General features: G+C 40.0%; 1 protein-coding gene across 12 annotated transcripts in view; it reads left to right on the forward strand.

The window, feature by feature from the left end:
* The window catches only part of PCMTD1 (protein-L-isoaspartate (D-aspartate) O-methyltransferase domain containing 1), a 34,023-nt gene that overhangs the window by 1,279 nt on the left and 14,842 nt on the right, over positions 1-17,902 (forward strand). For 4 of the 12 annotated variants that reach the window (XM_053396182.1, XM_053396191.1, XM_053396193.1 and 1 more), the window contains exons 2-4: positions 12,111-12,197; positions 14,472-14,566; positions 16,207-16,632. In XM_053396182.1, the coding sequence (XP_053252157.1) occupies positions 16,326-16,632 (307 nt within the window). In that variant the 5' untranslated portion in view covers positions 12,111-12,197; positions 14,472-14,566; positions 16,207-16,325. Of the gene's footprint in view, positions 1-2,617; positions 2,745-4,766; positions 4,836-5,200; positions 5,220-12,110; positions 12,198-14,461; positions 14,567-16,206; positions 16,633-17,902 lie in introns of those variants that run through there. The other 8 variants (XM_053396184.1, XM_053396183.1, XM_053396185.1 and 5 more) reach the window with 8 other exon arrangements.

Below are 17,902 nucleotides of genomic sequence, written 5' to 3' on the forward strand. Positions count from 1 at the left end.
TTCAGAGCCATTTATATTTGCTCACTGTAGTACTGACTGGAGAGGGCCAGTTGTACAACACTGATATTTGGAAATATGAAATACCACGTGTTATTTTTAAGTAAGATAAAAACAAACCACTCAGCACTGCTTTTACATTTCATCTAAGAAGAGTAAAACATTGGATGCAAAACATTTTTTTCTGCCTCAAATTCATATTTATTTTATTTGAAGCATTTATTTGAAGCCTTAAAAGGTTCTCACAGTGGCTTACAAAAATAAGTACTGAGAGGTATGCTGCTGTCAGACTTTAATACACAACAAAAAAAAAATATTGTGGCAAGGGTGTATAAAGCAAACTCAGGGAGCTATAGTTCTTAGTTACAAAGTTCTTTATAACTTAATTCTAGAGGACTAGGTAGGTGAAAGAAGCTTCCTTTAGTTCTTTCTCTGGCCAATGAATGGAGCCAGGTTGGTTTTTCTCTTGCAGCCTTCCAGTGACTTGTGGTTTACTGGTCAGTGGAGCATGTGCTGCCTACCAGTTGCAGTCCCTGGGTAAGGGGAAATTGAGTTCCCTTTAGCAAATATTGTTAGATTTGGTGCCAAAGTAAAAGACCTAATGTTGCACTTGTCACTGTAGAACAAATTAAACCTGACTTCTTATTTTGCTGAAGGTCTGTTCATTACTGCAGAAGTGGCCTGATCGTATTCTTTCTTCGTATGCCAGTAGCAGCTTATGGTAGTTGTTGGTACCTAATATAAGGTGTGCAAAACATGTGACAATATTAACAAGCTTGCTTTGTCATGTTCCAGACAGAAGAGGTACATGAAGGGCCTGAGAGGAAAACATCCATGAAGAAATCAGGGGGGAAAGAGGCAACATAGCAATGATATATTCGCTCTTGGCTACCAAAAAGCATTGTCGTCTTTGCCCCCCCCCCCCCGCCATAACCTCACTTCTGATAACAACCCCACATCATCCATGCATGGAACAGTGTGATTAATACTAATGGTGTTCCTGCTGTAGAACTTAGATCATATCAAGTCCACATTACCTTCTTCCTAGCCCAATGCCTAAAGTCACAAGTTAGGGTTGCCATATTTCAAAGAGTGAAAATCTGGACACAAAAGTTGAGCTTTGAAATTGTTGAAATCAACATGCAGGGAGGAAGAATATGAATATGAATTTCAAGTTTCCATTTCGAAATTCATAGGCTTCCTGAACGAGCTTGTATACAAGTTATAGTAAGTAAAAACATACTGGTTTGCAACCAGTTGAACCATTTGTACAGCTGGGTGCATAATCATAACTTTATTTCTCTTTTTGTCTGATATGGTTGGTAGAAGAGAAGGGGGTAAGGGACAGTCACCTCAGCTTCTCTGTTGAATTCAGTGAGATAATTTTACATCACCTATCTGGTTGGCATACTATTACACTGGCTCCAGGTGCAGGACTGACGTTGGAAATGAGTGTAGGATTCTAGCTACGCTTTTTGTTTGTTCCCTTCCACACTCCCGTTTTGACCACGTTTTCTTCTTGTGCTGGTATTGCCAGCATAGTAGTTGTGTCAGTGTTGTTATACTGCTGGCAAGACAGTAATATTACACTGGTGTGAATACACTATACCAGCATAATGTCTTGCTGGTGCAGCAGAATTTAATAGTAATTCTATCCCTGCCCAGCAGATATAATTTGATGATAGGATGTCTGTTTAGTCTTTTGTTTTTTAAAATGTTGCTTAATTTAAGGCCTAGTACTGCAAGTGCCTTTTTATGCAGTTTTTCAAGGTCTTGATGAGTTTCATTTAAGTTTTCCTCTGTATAGTATCTGTGAATATTTGAAGGCATTTAGACAAGATTGCCTTTTTTGCAAACAAAAGGAGTGAGGAGAAAAAAATGTTTCCAATTGTGTGTAAATATATAGCTAGAAATGCCAGGAATGTGGTCTTCTGTTATTTTTAGACTTGACCTCACTTGCATTTTCTCATGATGCAGTAATTACAGCTAAACAAACCTGAAGTCATGTCTGAGAATTTGCTAGTTTTACATATTTCACAATCAAATGTCTTAATTCCAGCAATATTTATAAATATATATATTGTATAGAATGCCTTTCATTAAAAAAATTATGATGGTGTACAACAACATTTATAAAATGCCATAAACACAGTACTAAATAATTATAAAAATTATCGGTTTATCTTAAAAAGTTTAAACCACTGAATAGGTATTTCATATTTTTTTAAGTCCTCAAAAAACTCCTGTAAATTAGCAATGAGGTTGTCTGCTGCTTCTCTGCTGGAAGAGTGTTCCACAGCATGGGACTGGCAGCATGAAATGCCCAATTTCTAATGGAGGCCAGTTTGACTTCTGAAACATAGTGGGAAACTAACAGCACTGCTCCAGGTGATCTTGATGATCAAATCAGAATATAAGGGCTCAAGCGGTCGTTAAGGTATCCTGGACACAAGGTGTCCAGGGCTTTTCATTGCAAGGGGATGGACTAGATTACCCCGGGGTCCCTTCCAACTCTACAGTTCTATGATTCTATTATTGAACCTGGCCTGGTAGCATATGGGCAGGCAGTGCAGATCTTTTTACAGAAGTGTAACATGGTTTTGGCCATCTGCCCCCTTCAGTTTAGGCACTGTATTCTACACTAGCTGGAGCTTCTGGATGATGCTTAACCTGTCCGCACAGACCACATTGAAGCAATCTTGTTTTTCCATCACTAGTCTATCATGGTCCAGATAGCTGGTGTACAGGTAAGTGTTGCTCATGGCCACACCGGTCAGTTTGTCACTTAATGACAAAGTTGTGTCTAGGTTAGTAAGGCAGGAATAACTTTGCAGAAACTATGTTGAATATTCTTCAAACTTGTCCTTCTATACAGTATGCTTGTTAATTTCATCTTTAATCATGCTTGCCAACTAGTTTCCCCAGAAACAAAGTTCTGCCAACTGACCCATAATTTCCTGAATCCTCCTAGATACCTTTTAAAAATTAGTTTGACTTTGACTACCTTCTAGTTCTCCAGTACAAAAGTTGATATTGGGGACAAGTCAGGTCAATGTTCACAATGAGAATTTTGGGTTTAAAGGCAGGCGATGGGCAACTCCTCATTCAGTTTCTTGATGAAAGAAATGTGTGTCACCAGTAGGAGAATAGGCCTCCAGATTCCTGCTACTGAGAATGGCTGCCTTGAACTATTGGGCTTGGCTGGGGGCATCTAACTATTCAAGCTGAAGAAGTTGCCCACCTCTGAGCTATATGAATGGATGGGTACAGTGTGTTAATAGTGATTGCTATTCTTGTTATCTCTGGAAACTAGTACAGTTGTACCTCGTTTTGAGTCCAGGATCCGTTCCAGAGCCCTGGACGCTGGATCAAAGGGGCGCTCGACAGAGTGTTGCTCTGCGCACACGCGTGCAGCAGTTTAGCGCTTCTGCTCAAGCGGCAAACCCGGAAGTAACCTGTTCAGGTACTTCCGGGTTTGCTGTGGATGTTCCATGGAATGGATGACCAACAGGGTGGACTTAAAACGAGGTACCACTGTAATATAATAGTTTTGTCCTGCTTCTGGGTAGAAATCAGTAAAATAGTAAAGGTACAAATAAAGCTGTTTAAAGATGCATGACAAGAGATATAGAGACTTCATATTTCACAGCCTCAATTAAGTTTTGAAATAGTTTTAGGACTATTAACATTAAACAATGTTTAATGTAATGACAGATGCATGACTTAATATATTATTAATAAATAAGGTTGTATCACCCTGTCTTTGACCAATAATAGATAATAGAAGAAGCAAAATAAGTCATTGTCACAACAGTAAATGATGATGTCAATAAGCCTATAGTAATGCGCCCCCCCCCCATGGAAGGCTTTCCAATAATTAATTGGTTCTTAAGGGCTGGCCCAGTTTATGAAAACACATGCATTTTACAATCGGACTATAACAACTGCTTTTTATTAATTGTGGTTTGTAGTTGATTTTTACAGTCATATGAACTGGTTTTTCTCTGACTATGGAACTAAAGCAGTTGCATATCAGAAAAATGCTTAAAATAATGTGTTTATTTTTACTTCCCCTTGTGTGCCATGAATGTATACTTAAAAGCTTTGGGAATAATAATAATTATTACTGTTAAATTTGAATTCCACACTTCATCCAAAGATCCCAGGGCAGTTCACAACAGAAAAATACAAATGAGAATACAAAATACACAGTAAAGCAAAAATAAACCAATAACTCCCCTCCTACAAACACATTTAAAAAGCCATATAATGTTAATCAATTAGAATGTAATTAGTTCTGCTCTCTCTCTCTCTCTAGTTTATAATACAGAGAGTCAGCAATATTTGATTATTCATCCCTGAAGGTTATCTGTACAATAGCAGTATTGTTGGGTGGTAAATTATTATTTACAGTATTGCTACATCATGTTTTCAGAAAGCCTCTTGAATAACTTCTGAATGGTATTTCTGAGCCTCATACAAAAGCCATATAAATTCTAGGATCAAACTAAAGAGTGCAAAGTTGTACTAAATATGTATAACTGCTTACTATTTTTGAGAAGTATGGAATAGTTGTTCAAGTTTATTTAGGCTGTTATCCTAACGACCCTTGACAGTTTTATATTGAATTCTATGTGAGTTCCTTCTGAATGAACGTTAATAGGCTCTGAATGTGTAATCAAAACATGCATTTGACCAACTGTGTTACTCTGGGTGGTTGGTTATTTTATTAAAAAAAACCCTCATTTTCCTCCCCTATCTCTCCACAGCAATTTACAATGCAGTTGTAACTATGCCTACTCAGAAGTAAGTCCTATTGAATTCAAAGGAACTCCCAGGTAAATAAGGTTAGGATTTCAGCCTAAATATTTGAGAATCCCAAGGAGTTTCCATTGCAAATTTATCCCATTAAATATGTGTTTAGTTTACAGACTTGCTCTCAGGTAGATCATTTCTCTTTGTGTGTGTGTTTCTTCTTTATCTGCAGTATATATCAGTCATAAGCAGTGATTCATAAACAGCTGATTTTTTTGTTTTGTTTTGTTTTTACAATCCCACCTCCCACAGAGGCACCAAATGTCTATTTAATTACATTTAACTTTTAAGTCATTTCAGGGTGGGTGTTTTTTAAAAAAATGTCTTAAATTGTCATGTGTTCTCAAAGGTTGGATCATTTCTATTTCTTGCTCTGCCTGAAGCAAGCAAAGGAGGAACTTTAGAAGGTGGGTTTGGAGCAGTATGGATCATAACACATGTATACTTGTCCACCTACCCACATAACCTTTCTCCTGCTTCTACACAGCACAGTAGGTGCATTTTGTTTCCTGTGGAAATGGAGGGGGATCTGTAGTCCCTGTGTGTGAGAGAGAGAAAGAGAGAGAGAGCGTGAGAGTGTGCAGTGTTTGAAACTCCCATTGTTCTAGGCGCATTTTGCGACAGGGAACTTCATTATTGCAAGTAGTTTCTGAGCTCTGACCGCAGTACTGCACCTAAAATTTCAGATTAAAACTGCAGAGTGGAAGAAAAGGAGTACCTTTTTCTGCCTCCCCACTTCCAGCTACTCTCTAAAGACTAGAGAGGAGACCCTCTTAAGGATATTAGGGGGGTGGGCAGAGGAATGACTAGACCATATGAAAAATGAACATAATGTTTTAGCAGCAAGTCATTCATTTTCAGCTTTGTATTCTTGTTAAAAAAACACCAAACCTAGACATTCCCGTTGTTGTGCCCATAACCTAGTTTTAAGTGCCATTTAGCTCCTAGCTTTCATATCTGTTTCTAACAGTATGTGAGCGTGTGTGTGAGAGAGTGGTAGAGAGGCATTCCAGTGAAATACATTGTTAATTGTGGGGTTTATTTTAATTTTCTGACTGAAACACATTAGATTAGGCATATTTTCCCCACATGCTGTCATTTGTGGGCTTTGCAATATGTGCCATTTGATATCAACAGTATCTAAATCCTGTTTGGTGAACGTTAACAGCACATCATTCCTACTCAGTTAATTTTGGTGTTGGTGGTCATGGTGATGGACTGGTGAGCATCTCACTGTGTGTGCAAATGCATATTTTAATCTGTGTTAATAAATGAGTCCAGGAATAATATTGGTTCTTTTTTTAAATAAAAACCCCTCTAGTTTACAACACCTAACCAGCAACTAGAAAATGAAAGTTTTTATTAACAGAACTTCTTAAATATAGGGAGAAAATGTTTGAACTGCATTTTGCCCTCTAAACATTGTGCAGCTAGATAAGAGAGCACATTCACAGATTCAGGAAGTGTATGACACAATGCTATCATATGTTAACAGATTAAAAGAATATTGGATATACTTGGCCCAAATTGCTTATCTGGTAGAAAGAATTGCAGTACTAAGTACTAAGTACTAAGAATATCAATATAGTCAAGTTGTATGGGATCAATTCCAATCTGTTACCCCCGAGGATGTGGACAGGCTGCTTGGACGAGTGAAACCAACCACTTGTCTCCTTGCCCATCCTGGCTTATAAAAGCTAGCCGGGAAGGACTGGGTGATGGGCTTCGTGGGGTGGTGAATGCTTCCCTCCGTGAGGGAGCCTTCCCAGACCCGCTGAAAGAGGCGGTTATTAAACCTCTTCTTAAAAAACCATCTTTAGATGTGGCCACGATGGCCAACTATCGCCCAGTCTCAAATCTTCCATTCTTGGGCAAGGTGATTCAACGAGTGGTTGCTGAACAACTCCAGGCACGCCTGGAAGAAGCGGACCATTTGGATCCCTTCCAGTCGGGATTCAGGCCTCATCATGGGACTGAAACTGCCTTGGTCACACTGATTGATGATCTCTGGCGGGCTAGGGACAAAGGTGAGAGCTGTTTCCTAGTTCTGCTGGATCTCTCAGCGGCGTTTGATACCATCAACCATAACATCCTTCTGGACCGTCTTGAGGGGCTGGGAGCTGGGGGCACTGTTATACAGTGGTTCCGCTCCTTTCTCCTGGGCCGTGTTCAGAAAGTGGTGGTGGGGGATGAGTGTTCAGATCCCTGGGCTCTCACTTGTGGGGTGCCTCAGGGTTCTGTCCTCTCTCCCATGCTTTTCAACATCTATATACAGCCGCTGGGAGAGATCATCAGGGGGTTTGAGCTGGGTGTTCATCAGTATGCGGATGATACCCAGCTCTACCTCTCTCTTAAATCAGAGCCAGTGAAGGTGGTGAAGGTCCTATGTGAGTGCCTGGAGGCGGTTGGAGGTTTGATGGCGGCTAACAGATTGAGGTTGAATCCTGACAAGACAGAAGTACTGTTCTTGGGGGACAGGAGGCGGGCAGGTGTGGAGGATTCCCTGGTCCTGAATGGGGTAACTGTGCCCCTGAAGGACCAGGTGCGCAGCCTGGGAGTTATTTTGGACTCGCAGCTGTCCATGGAGGCACAGGTCAAATCTGTGTCCAGGGCAGCTGTTTACCAGCTCCATCTGGTACGCAGGCTGAGACCCTATCTGCCTGCGGACTGCCTCGCCAGAGTGGTGCATGCTCTGGTTATCTCCCGCTTGGACTACTGCAATGCACTCTACGTGGGGCTACCTTTGAAGGTGACCCGGAAACTACAACTAATCCAGAACGCGGCAGCTAGACTGGTGACTGGGAGCGGCCGCCGAGACCACATAACACCGGTCTTAAAAGACCTACATTGGCTCCCAGTACGTTTCCGAGCACAATTCAAAGTATTGGTTCTGACCTTTAAAGCCCTAAACGGCCTCGGCCCAGTATACCTGAAGGAGCATCTCCACCCCCATCGTTCTGCCCGTACACTGATGTCCAGCGCCAAGGGCCTTCTGGCGGTTCCCTCATTGCGAGAAGCAAAGCTACAGGGAACCAGGCAGAGGGCCTTCTCGGTAGTGGCGCCCGCCCTGTGGAACGCCCTCCCATCAGATGTCAAAGCGATCAACAACTACCTGACATTCAGAAGACATCTTAAGGCAGCCCTGTTCAGGGAAGTTTTTAATGTGTGGTTTTAGTGTATTTTTGGTTTCTGTGGAAGCCACCCAGAGTGGCTGGGGAAACCCAGCCAGATGGGTGGGGTACAAATAATAAATTATTATTATTATTATTATTATTATTATTATTATTATTATTATTATCATCATCATCACTACAGGATTTAAACTTTGGGCTAACTATTCAACAAAAGAGGATGACTTGTATAAAACCATATTGACTTCTTAATGGGAAGATTTAAAAAGTCATTTACCAATGATAACTTCCATGAATGAGTGGTGATTTGAATCTCATGCACAGTGCTAATCACAAGTACTATTGTATGAAAGTGTACCAGTCTAGTGGGCACTATAATAAATGTACAGAATATGTCATTCTGTGGGTTTCCCCATAATGCAGGAGAAGCAGATAGCACTGCAAGATTGGACTTTCTATCATTGGCAGGGCTGTTTGCACAGCGCGCAAGCGGGCCACTCTTTTGGGGGTGGCTCATGGGCTGGTCAAACAACCTCCGCGGACCACTAGCGGCCCATGGGCTTTAGGTTGCTGACCTCTGTTCTAAGCTATGGCGGTATCTGTTTTATGTGTTATTTGTTATAATTTTTATTCCTCACTTATTTAAAGGACCTCAGAATAGAAATCAGTCCTTCACTCATATCCTCACAATACTGGAGCTATTAATGTGAGGTAGATTAGGCCATGGGGGTTCTGAACTTGGGTCTCTCCCATCCCTGTCCGTTGCTATTGTCTACTACACCACATTGGTTCTCATCTCTCACTGCTTCAGGAATGCAGCAGACTGTTGTGGTGGGTTGGCACTGGGCTGATGAGCTTATTAACCTGTTCCTCTCATGCAGTTTTCCTACTGAAATATCCCCCTAAGGTGCTTTTAACTCAGAAGGGGAAATACATGTTTCAAGCAAGTTTAACTACCAGTTTTTACTAAAGAATGGCAACAATAGGTAAAAGAAAACATAGTTCATATGGGGATACTTCTTCTTTAAAACAACAACAAAGGAAGTTGTGTTTGTAATAATTGTATTTGATTCTGAGTGTTTTTACAAAAAGCAACTTTGGTCTAAGTATGGATATTATCATAATTCTTTCTCCGACCTCACCCTGCCCATTCAGCATCTATTGATAAGGAAAACAAAAAGGTGAAAGCACATTGAAGAGTCAGCTCTCCTTTGGGACTGCTTGGCAATCTTTACTATTCAAGAGATTATTGTGGGGACATCTTTAACAAAATTAGAAACTTAATGTAATTCAATCTGTATGTTTCTAACTTGTATCAAATAGTAGCTGTTTCTAGACTCTGGTGTTGTTTTTCATTTGGCTGTGCACACTGTGTATCAGGTTATAACTGTTAGTGTTGATAGCTTTCTTTCCATAGACACTTACTTTAGTATTGTTAGCATTCAACATGATCACATTATTGATGGTACTTTCCAAAAGCTGGTAAATTAAAATACCTACTTTTATGTTATGTTAAAACTGGTTTTTAGTACGACTGTAGGCTGAACAAAAACAAGCCATGTACTAGCAACAAATGCCTAAACACTAGCAGTTCAAAAGCATGTCAAGTGCAAGTAGATAAATAGGTACTGCTCCAGTGGGAAGGTAAATGCTGTTTCCGTGCACTGCTCTGGTTCGCCAGAAGCGGCTTAGTCATGCTGGCTACATGACCCAGAAGCTTTCTGCGGCCAAACGCCGACTCCCTCAGCCTATAGAGCAAGATGAATGTGCAACCCCAGAGTCGTCCGTGACTGGACCTAATGATCAGGGGTATCTTTACCTAGTGCTTCCTAAATAGTACAGAAATGCACTTTTTATAAATAGGGTTTCACAAATCACTATTTTATTGTGTCTTATGAAATTTTGCTCTTCAGGTCAGTTTTCCTTAAAATTCCAGAATTAAATATGTGCTTGCAAAACATAATTGGTATACAAATGATAAACAAGTAGGCAGATATATTCTGCAGTGCATGCTGCAGTATGCGGTAAATGTTTAGTAGCTGGTACATGGTCATGGCTGTATACTGAGCACTTAAGAAGTCAAAATAACTCAGATTCTATGCACATGAAAGGTTTTTCTACCTGATTTCTCCCCTCCAGCATACCTTTACTGAGAGGTAGGGTGTTACCCAACACTGAGAGAAGCTATAGGGAGGCACACAGGATTATGATGTAGAAGAGGAAGTATCAGGATATTCTCTTGCACAAGCATCCTTTGCGCTGGTATTGGATACTGCCTATTAAGTTAAAATCAGTTGTACAAGTCTGTGACACAGTACACACGGCATGATACATAAGATGCAATAGATGATATGTTGTATTAATTAGTGTGCAAATTAGGACTATTTAGATTCCAAATAATGCAGATGAACATTTACTCAAAGTAATGCATTTCTGCCCAGTAATAATAACTACTAGCCCTTGTAAAGAATTTTGACCACTTTTAGTATTCAGGTAGGTGTTCTCGCTTATTGGTCTTAGCATTGTGCAAATCAAACACATTATTTTATAATTATTTTATAATTGTCTTGATAAGCAGATATAAACTATGTACTTTGAATTGCATGTGGGCTTCATGCTCAGGAGTTTTAGGTTATAGTCCTGGACTGTCGACTGTCCTGGGTAGCATAAAGTGTGTCTTTGGTTGCAAACATATGTTTTAGTTGTTGTGGCATCTAATTAGTGTGCATGGTTGTTCAGGAATACAGGAATTAGAAACTTAGAAAGTTGATCTTCTTAAAGGTTTAAATAAATCATGTCTGATTTCTGTGACTGTATGCAGGCAGATATGTATATTTTAGCTTTATTTGCAGCAGCAGCACCCCAAATAACTCTAGTCCATAGAAGTTTCATCATTGAAATCTCTCCACACTTGGGTGGCATACAGGTGCCTGTATCTTCTGTTTGGACAAATTCGGGCTGTTGGTATGCCACCCAGCTTGCTGCCCAGTCGCATACCTGAATAATCTGGCATAAGTGCTCTGAAGTGTGATGCAGAAGAACCCCAGGACGCTGGTACTGGAAGTCAACAGTATCCATGCTAAAGTTACCTTGACTGAGCCAACTGAGGTCTTCATGGCCTCTGTGGCAAACATGCGGTTGTCCCAAGTTGTAATTGACACAGCACATACGAAAGTCTTTGGTGTGTGGGTGTGAGAGAGACAGAGAATTGTGGTTAGATGATTATCTGGGGTAGTTTGTTCATGCATAGATGTAGGACCCATTAGGATGATTCATCCTTAGGGATTTGCAGAATCCAAAGAATTCCTGAATGCTTTGCGGGATTTTCCAGAAGCCAGAACTGGAAATTCTGTTGACTCTTTGGGCTGTCTATGAAATGACAAGATGTGCCGGGAAGTTGATATGATTGCCGCTGAATGCCCACTCTGACACTTTGGAACCATCCCTTTTCTCCCCCAGGATGTTCCAAGATATGAAACAGGATTTGTGAGGCTAGAATGCAAGTGGCATAAGATTCAGTGTGAGGTTGACTGTACATGTGCCTATTGTCGTGCCTGTTGCAAGAGGTGAAGGTGGCAAAGAAGACTTACTTTGGTGCCTCCCTTGCATTCTCAAGCGCCTGGCCATCAGTGCTTTTCTGTGTGGTGAAGGGTCCTTTGACACATGTCCCAAGAATAGTGTTGGAACCAACAGAGGCCTGCTGTGACATGTTTGCCATGTTACCATAATTACAAAGCTAGATGAGGTGTCCCAACACATCTTGCCCAATTTTATGGGATCTATTTTTCATTGACATGATCTGATAATGTAGATAAAGCACTTTCAGTGGTTTGGCCCACAGCTTGTTATTCACAGTGGTTATTCCATGAACTGCCCTGAGACCCCTGGGTATATAAATTCAATATATAATAATAGTTCCCTCCACCCCTGCTGTGTCCCTGTATTGTGGTAGCCCCTTTCTCTGCAATATGTGGCTGAGCAACCATCGGCTGCTTCAGACATCTTGTAAAGATTGTGGTGCCCAGGTGGTCCCTGACTCATAAGATTGGACCCTGTTTTATGTGTTTGAATCCCCTGAATTTGTTTTACTTGCTTTTATATCCCTTTTAATTTATAAATTAAACAGTTTATAAATGCTTTAAAATAATTCACTTTATTATTTTACAGTAATTCTGTGATGATGATACTTGCAGAAAAATACAGCCAAGGAAAGATAGGCCAGAAGGCTTTTTCCTAGAATTACCATTTTTCTAGGTAAGTGATTCCCTTTTTATTTCAGCAAGTAGATTGTTTTAGTACAAAATAGGGCTTTGGTTAATGAATATTAATTAGAGAATAGTTAAAAGGATACAAAATTGTTAGGATTTGATTGTACAGTATTTGAGGTTGCAACCTCTTAAGCCCTGTTCCAGTACTGGTAATGCCAGCTTCTCCAGCCTAGGGTTTTAGTTACTAACAAACGTATTTAGGAGCAGTCCCTACACTTAGCATTCCTATCTGGAGAAATTGTGTGGGTGGATTCAAAATGCATGCTGAGGGGTTGATAGGTGCCCTTCCCAATGCAAATGGAGGAATCTTATAGGGGAAAATATATGGGGCATTCTTCCATGTTGTGCTGAGAGCCTAACAAAGGCGGCATTTTTTCATCTCCGCCAAGCTAAGCAGTTGGCTCCTTACCTCTCTCACCCTGACCTAGCCACTGTGATCCATGCGACGGTCACCTCCAGACTGGATTATTGTAACTCGCTCTACGTGGGGCTGCCCTTGAGATTGACCCAGAAACTCCAGCGGGTGCAGAATGTAGCAGCGAGACTCCTTACGGGGTCCTCGCTGCGAGATCACATTCACCCGGTGCTATACCAGCTGCACTGGCTCCCAGTGGAGTACAGGATCAGGTTTAAGGTGCTGGTTTTAACCTTTAAAGCCCTATATGGCCTAGGACCCTCTAACCTACGGGACCGCCTCTCCTGGTATGTCCCGCAGAGGAACTTACGATCTTCAAACAAAAACATCTTGGAGGTCCCAGGCCACAGAGAGGTTAGGCTGGCCTCAACCAGAGCCAGGGCATTTTTGGCTGTGGCTCCGATCTGGTGGAACACTCTGCCACAAGAGATTAGGGCCCTGCGGGACTTGACATCTTTCCGCAGGGCCTGCAAGACAGAGCTGTTCCGCCAAGCCTTTGGCCAGGGCACAGCCTGACTCCCTCCTTTGGCAATCTTCACAGAACTCTACCCAATGGTTGCCATCAATTTGATTTGAAGTAATTTTTTAATGAAATGATTTTAAAATGTTGCCTTATTTTATTGTTGTTAGCCGCCCTGAGCCCGGCTTCAGCTGGGGAGGGCGGGATATAAATAAAAAATTATTTATTTATATTTATAACTTTGAGAGATTGATTCATATTGTATGGCTAGGCAATCTTTGTACCCCCTATAATACTGATTTTATAATTAAAGTTATAGGCAGATGCATTTTCCTGCATATGCTACTACCCTTCTTTAGGATAATAAATTAGACATCAGTGTTCTGTATTTTACCTCAAGTGCCTGTATTATGAAAGGTAGTTGAGATAGCTAGGAGCCTTTTGGGAATCTCAGAACCAACCTCTAACCTTTAAATTACACATTTCATATCAAACTTTAGATTTGGCATTGAATAGACATGCAGATGAAGGAAGATCTGTATCAGACAGATGATCCTTTAAGCTTCCAATAGATTCTAATACTTGCATGTCCATCCCCACCTCATCATCTTTGATCCCCTCAGTTCTGCAGTCCTGAGGCAACTGGCAATTGGAACAGTGGATTCCTTCTGCCAGGGATGGAGTAGCATGCACTTCGGCTGCTGTATGAGATCAAACCGGTCATCTCTTTGCCACAATCTTTCTGTAAAGCAGGGGCTGCAGCCTGCCAGTGCCAGTGTCAAAAGCCAGAGTGCACTTTCTTTTACTTTAGTGATCCCAGGACAACTGCAATTGAGCAGTAAGGCTGAGGAAAAAATGTCATAGAAATGTGTTACAAGCCAGCAGGATGTAGTAGTTAGCATTAATGTAAGATCAAAGCGACCCTGGTTCAAATCCCCACTCACCCTAATCTACTTCATAGGATAGGTAAAGAACCATATATACTACCCTAAGCTCTTTGGAGGAATGGCAGATACAGTTATAATTATAAGGAGAAACAGGTAAGGGAGGATGCAAAGTGGCCAAGAGAAAGCGTTCTTATAAAAATGAACTTTTCTATCCTTTAATCAATCACGTTCCAGCCTTGTCACATAGAAATATAATTAATGCCTGACCAGTACTTATGAATGCAAAACAAACTCAGTGTGGTGTATAAATAAAATATAAGCCTGTAACATTTTGAAACTTTATACAAATAATTGCATCTCCTAGCCAAGCGGCCAATAACATGTTCATATATAGTAATATTGACGGGTTTATGTATGTATATACCGGTAAGTGCAAATTGCATAAGACAGATGTCAATGTCTAATTGAGGCATGTTTTGACTATGGAGTCTTCTTCAGTGGCAGATATTGAAGGGCATAAGGGAACAAATTATCACTGTCAGAAGAAAACTTATTTGGGGGCTCTGTATTGCTGCATTTTGGAAGACTGTAAGGTATGTATTTTTCAATCAATAAAGGAATTTTGTTGCAGCATGCTATAAATATGATCATGCACCCTTGTCTCCTGCCCAAAATAATGTACTTAATTGTTTGTCTATTTATTGATATATATATGCATACTAGTTTGTTAGTATTATTATATATAATAACATTATTTGTCTGAATTTATTTGTTATAAAGTTTCATTTTAAGTTTCTTTATATAAGTTACAGGTTTTCATTTTGTTTATAAGCCACCTTGATTTTGTTCTGTATTCATCCTGATGTTATATTTGCCTGCCTCCATCTTTCTTCTTCTTTCCCACAGGGCAGGTCATGTCCAATGTCCTTTGTGGTAGGGGCAGTCCTAGAATCATAGAAGAATCATGGAATCATAAAATTGTAGAATTGGAAGGGACCCAGGGGATCATCTAGTCCAACCCCCCTGCAATGCAGGGAAATGCAGCTGCCCCTTACAGGGATCAAACCTGCAACCTTGGCATAATCATAATAACCTTGGCATAATCCTGGAGCTGGCCCTTATGTTGTCATTGCCTCTCTTGTACTATTCTGCCCACACACACTTCAATGCATCCCCCATAATCCATACTTCAATGCATTGGCTGAGCAGCCAACAGTTGTTTAAAAGCTAATGTAATGTGTGAACCGAAAAGAATATAGCTCAACTTCTTTTTGAAAATAAATCACTTTCCTTTCAGGACGAACAAGATTAATTTATCTCATTGCAAGTTTTACATGTCATATTTGCCCCTTCACTACCAAGCATAAGTAGCTGCTGCTGCTCCATGGAAAATTGAAAGATAAATAGTATACAATATGCAGAGTTTTCAGGGGGGAAACTGTAGACGAAAACTGGATAATTAAGCTCCTTGATGCTAACTGGGTTTTAAAGAGTGAATCAAACAAGTGTCTTGTTTTGGTTTCGCTGTACCTTGTTAGCTGGTGCAATTCTCCCTGCACCGACCTTGAAACAAAACTAGAGATTGGTTACATTCTTTGGCTTTGTCCTTTTTCTAAGAACAATACAAGATACTTTTCTCAGGGCAGTTGAAGACTCAACCCAACCTTTTACTGCATGAAGTCTCTGCCCTTCCCCCGGACATTTAGCTTTGATAATAGAATAAAAATCACCATACAATCCAGGGCTTATCCTATGTTTTCCTTTTAGTGGGTGTAGCGATTTAGACAGGAGACTGAGTGCCAACTTGTGCATCCTTATATTCAGTTAGAATAACACAATAGTGTTATACTCATGTTTTGTATTGATTGTTGGTACTGTGGCACTGAAACAACTTTCTTTTTTCCTTTTCTGTTTCTGTTTCTCGGCGTGTTTTCCTGTGTATTTCATATGGATGTGCTCCTTTCTTTTAATAGCGCTATGTCTACCTGAGAATCAAATGTACATTTGTTTTGACCTTGCTCCATTTGGTATGGATTACTTTGACCTATTAGGGCTCATGGTTACAAACAATAAGAACTTTAGTTGTACACCAAACACTTGGGTTGATTCATACTTGCATTGTTCAAAATATTAGGCACAAATTAATATTATTAGCTTCCATACCCTGTGTTCAATTAGATTTTTTTTTAATAACCTGTGAAAATAAAAGCATGTCCTCTTAAAAATCTTTTAGGAGCCTCTTGCAAAGCAGTATTGAACCTGACAGGATTGGATTCCCTTCTACATGGAAACGTCAAACAAGGGCCTGCCAATGTGTTGCCGGAGTTAATTGAATTGTTATAGAAAATCATCATGGGAGGAGCTGTGAGTGCAGGAGAAGACAATGATGATTTAATTGATAACTTGAAAGAAGCACAATATATTCGTACTGACAGAGTGGAGCAAGCCTTCAGAGCTATTGATCGTGGTGACTACTACCTGGAAGGCTATAGGGACAATGCATATAAAGATTTGGCTTGGAAGCATGGAAATATACATTTATCAGCACCTTGCATTTATTCTGAAGTCATGGAAGCTTTGAAACTTCAACCAGGATTGTCTTTTCTTAATCTGGGTAGTGGAACCGGCTATTTAAGCACAATGGTGGGATTAATATTAGGTAATACTTTTTTTAAAAAAATAAATGTTAATAATATATGTTTTATGGCAGATGAAATTTATTAAGAATCTCAGTTTTACAACTGTGTGCATGCATAACTGTCATTTAGCTTCATAGCACTTTATAAGGAGGTTTTCCAGATGAATTGTACTTAATGTACAATTGACTTCAATGCCTTAAAATATTATTCAGGAATTTCAAATGCAACCTCCACCTTTAGCTCTTGATTCTTCACTTCTTAACTTGTGTTTTATTTATGATTTTGCTATTTTAGAAATGAGAGTTGAGTACTTCACTTGCATTCTTACTTAGGGCCAAACAACATGAGATATGGGAGATCTGAGATTGGATTTCCAGTGCTTCTAGTTCAAAGAAACTGAGTAGAGCAGTAGGATTTGGACATTAATGCTAGGGAGAAGGGGTCATATAACCCATTCTTTCTGTGCTGTTAGTACCTCTTGTGTTATACATTATGGCAAATCATATCTCAGGGATATAGATCAGAAAAGGAATGTTATATTCCGAGCATCTCTGTTCTGATCCAAATTTGAGAGATTCTGCAGATGGTTTAGCCAAAAGTGGAAATAGAGTCCAGCCATGGATCTCTTGCATTCCATGCAGTTTTGTTCTGAATAGTGTGTTTTTTAAAAAGTTATTAAAACTATTAATGAAACTAACAAATAATTAAGTCAATCTTTAATGACATGGGGAAATCCCTGAAAATTATTATTCATTCTAGAGAAAGCAGGAGTAAGACTGTCAGCTCACTGCTCCCTCTTGTGGGGAATAAAATACCTATTCGCTTAGTGCAGCATTGACCAAATTTATGGGGATGAAATTTATACTTTTTTCTTGATAGATTGTTTGAATTGTTCATGGCATGAGATTCTGTAACTTTATCCAAGTAATTAAATGTTTTGATACCTTTCCCAAGCATCTCCTGAACTTTAAATCCATAAATCATTTCGTTGCTAGTAATGGAGCATTGTTTCAAAGGTGCTTGTGTTAAAGTACATAGACACATGGGTGCATATTCTTATGAGCAGTTCTAGATGGCAACTCCTCCAGCAACATGGAAAGTTGAACAGGAAGGTATCAAAGTACTGGCATGTGTGAAAGTTGGAGCTATGGTGGATGGTTTAGCTACTGTTCTGCCTCTGCTGTTCTGCTAGTTTATTTGCATTAGCAGTGATCGGTGCAGGTATCAACTCAATTCCCATGTAGCTTGCATGTGTTAACTGCACTGCTGTAGAGTACCTGATATTTGCAG

This window comes from Podarcis raffonei, chromosome 7 (assembly GCF_027172205.1).
Source record: "Podarcis raffonei isolate rPodRaf1 chromosome 7, rPodRaf1.pri, whole genome shotgun sequence".
NCBI lineage: Eukaryota > Metazoa > Chordata > Lepidosauria > Squamata > Lacertidae > Podarcis > Podarcis raffonei.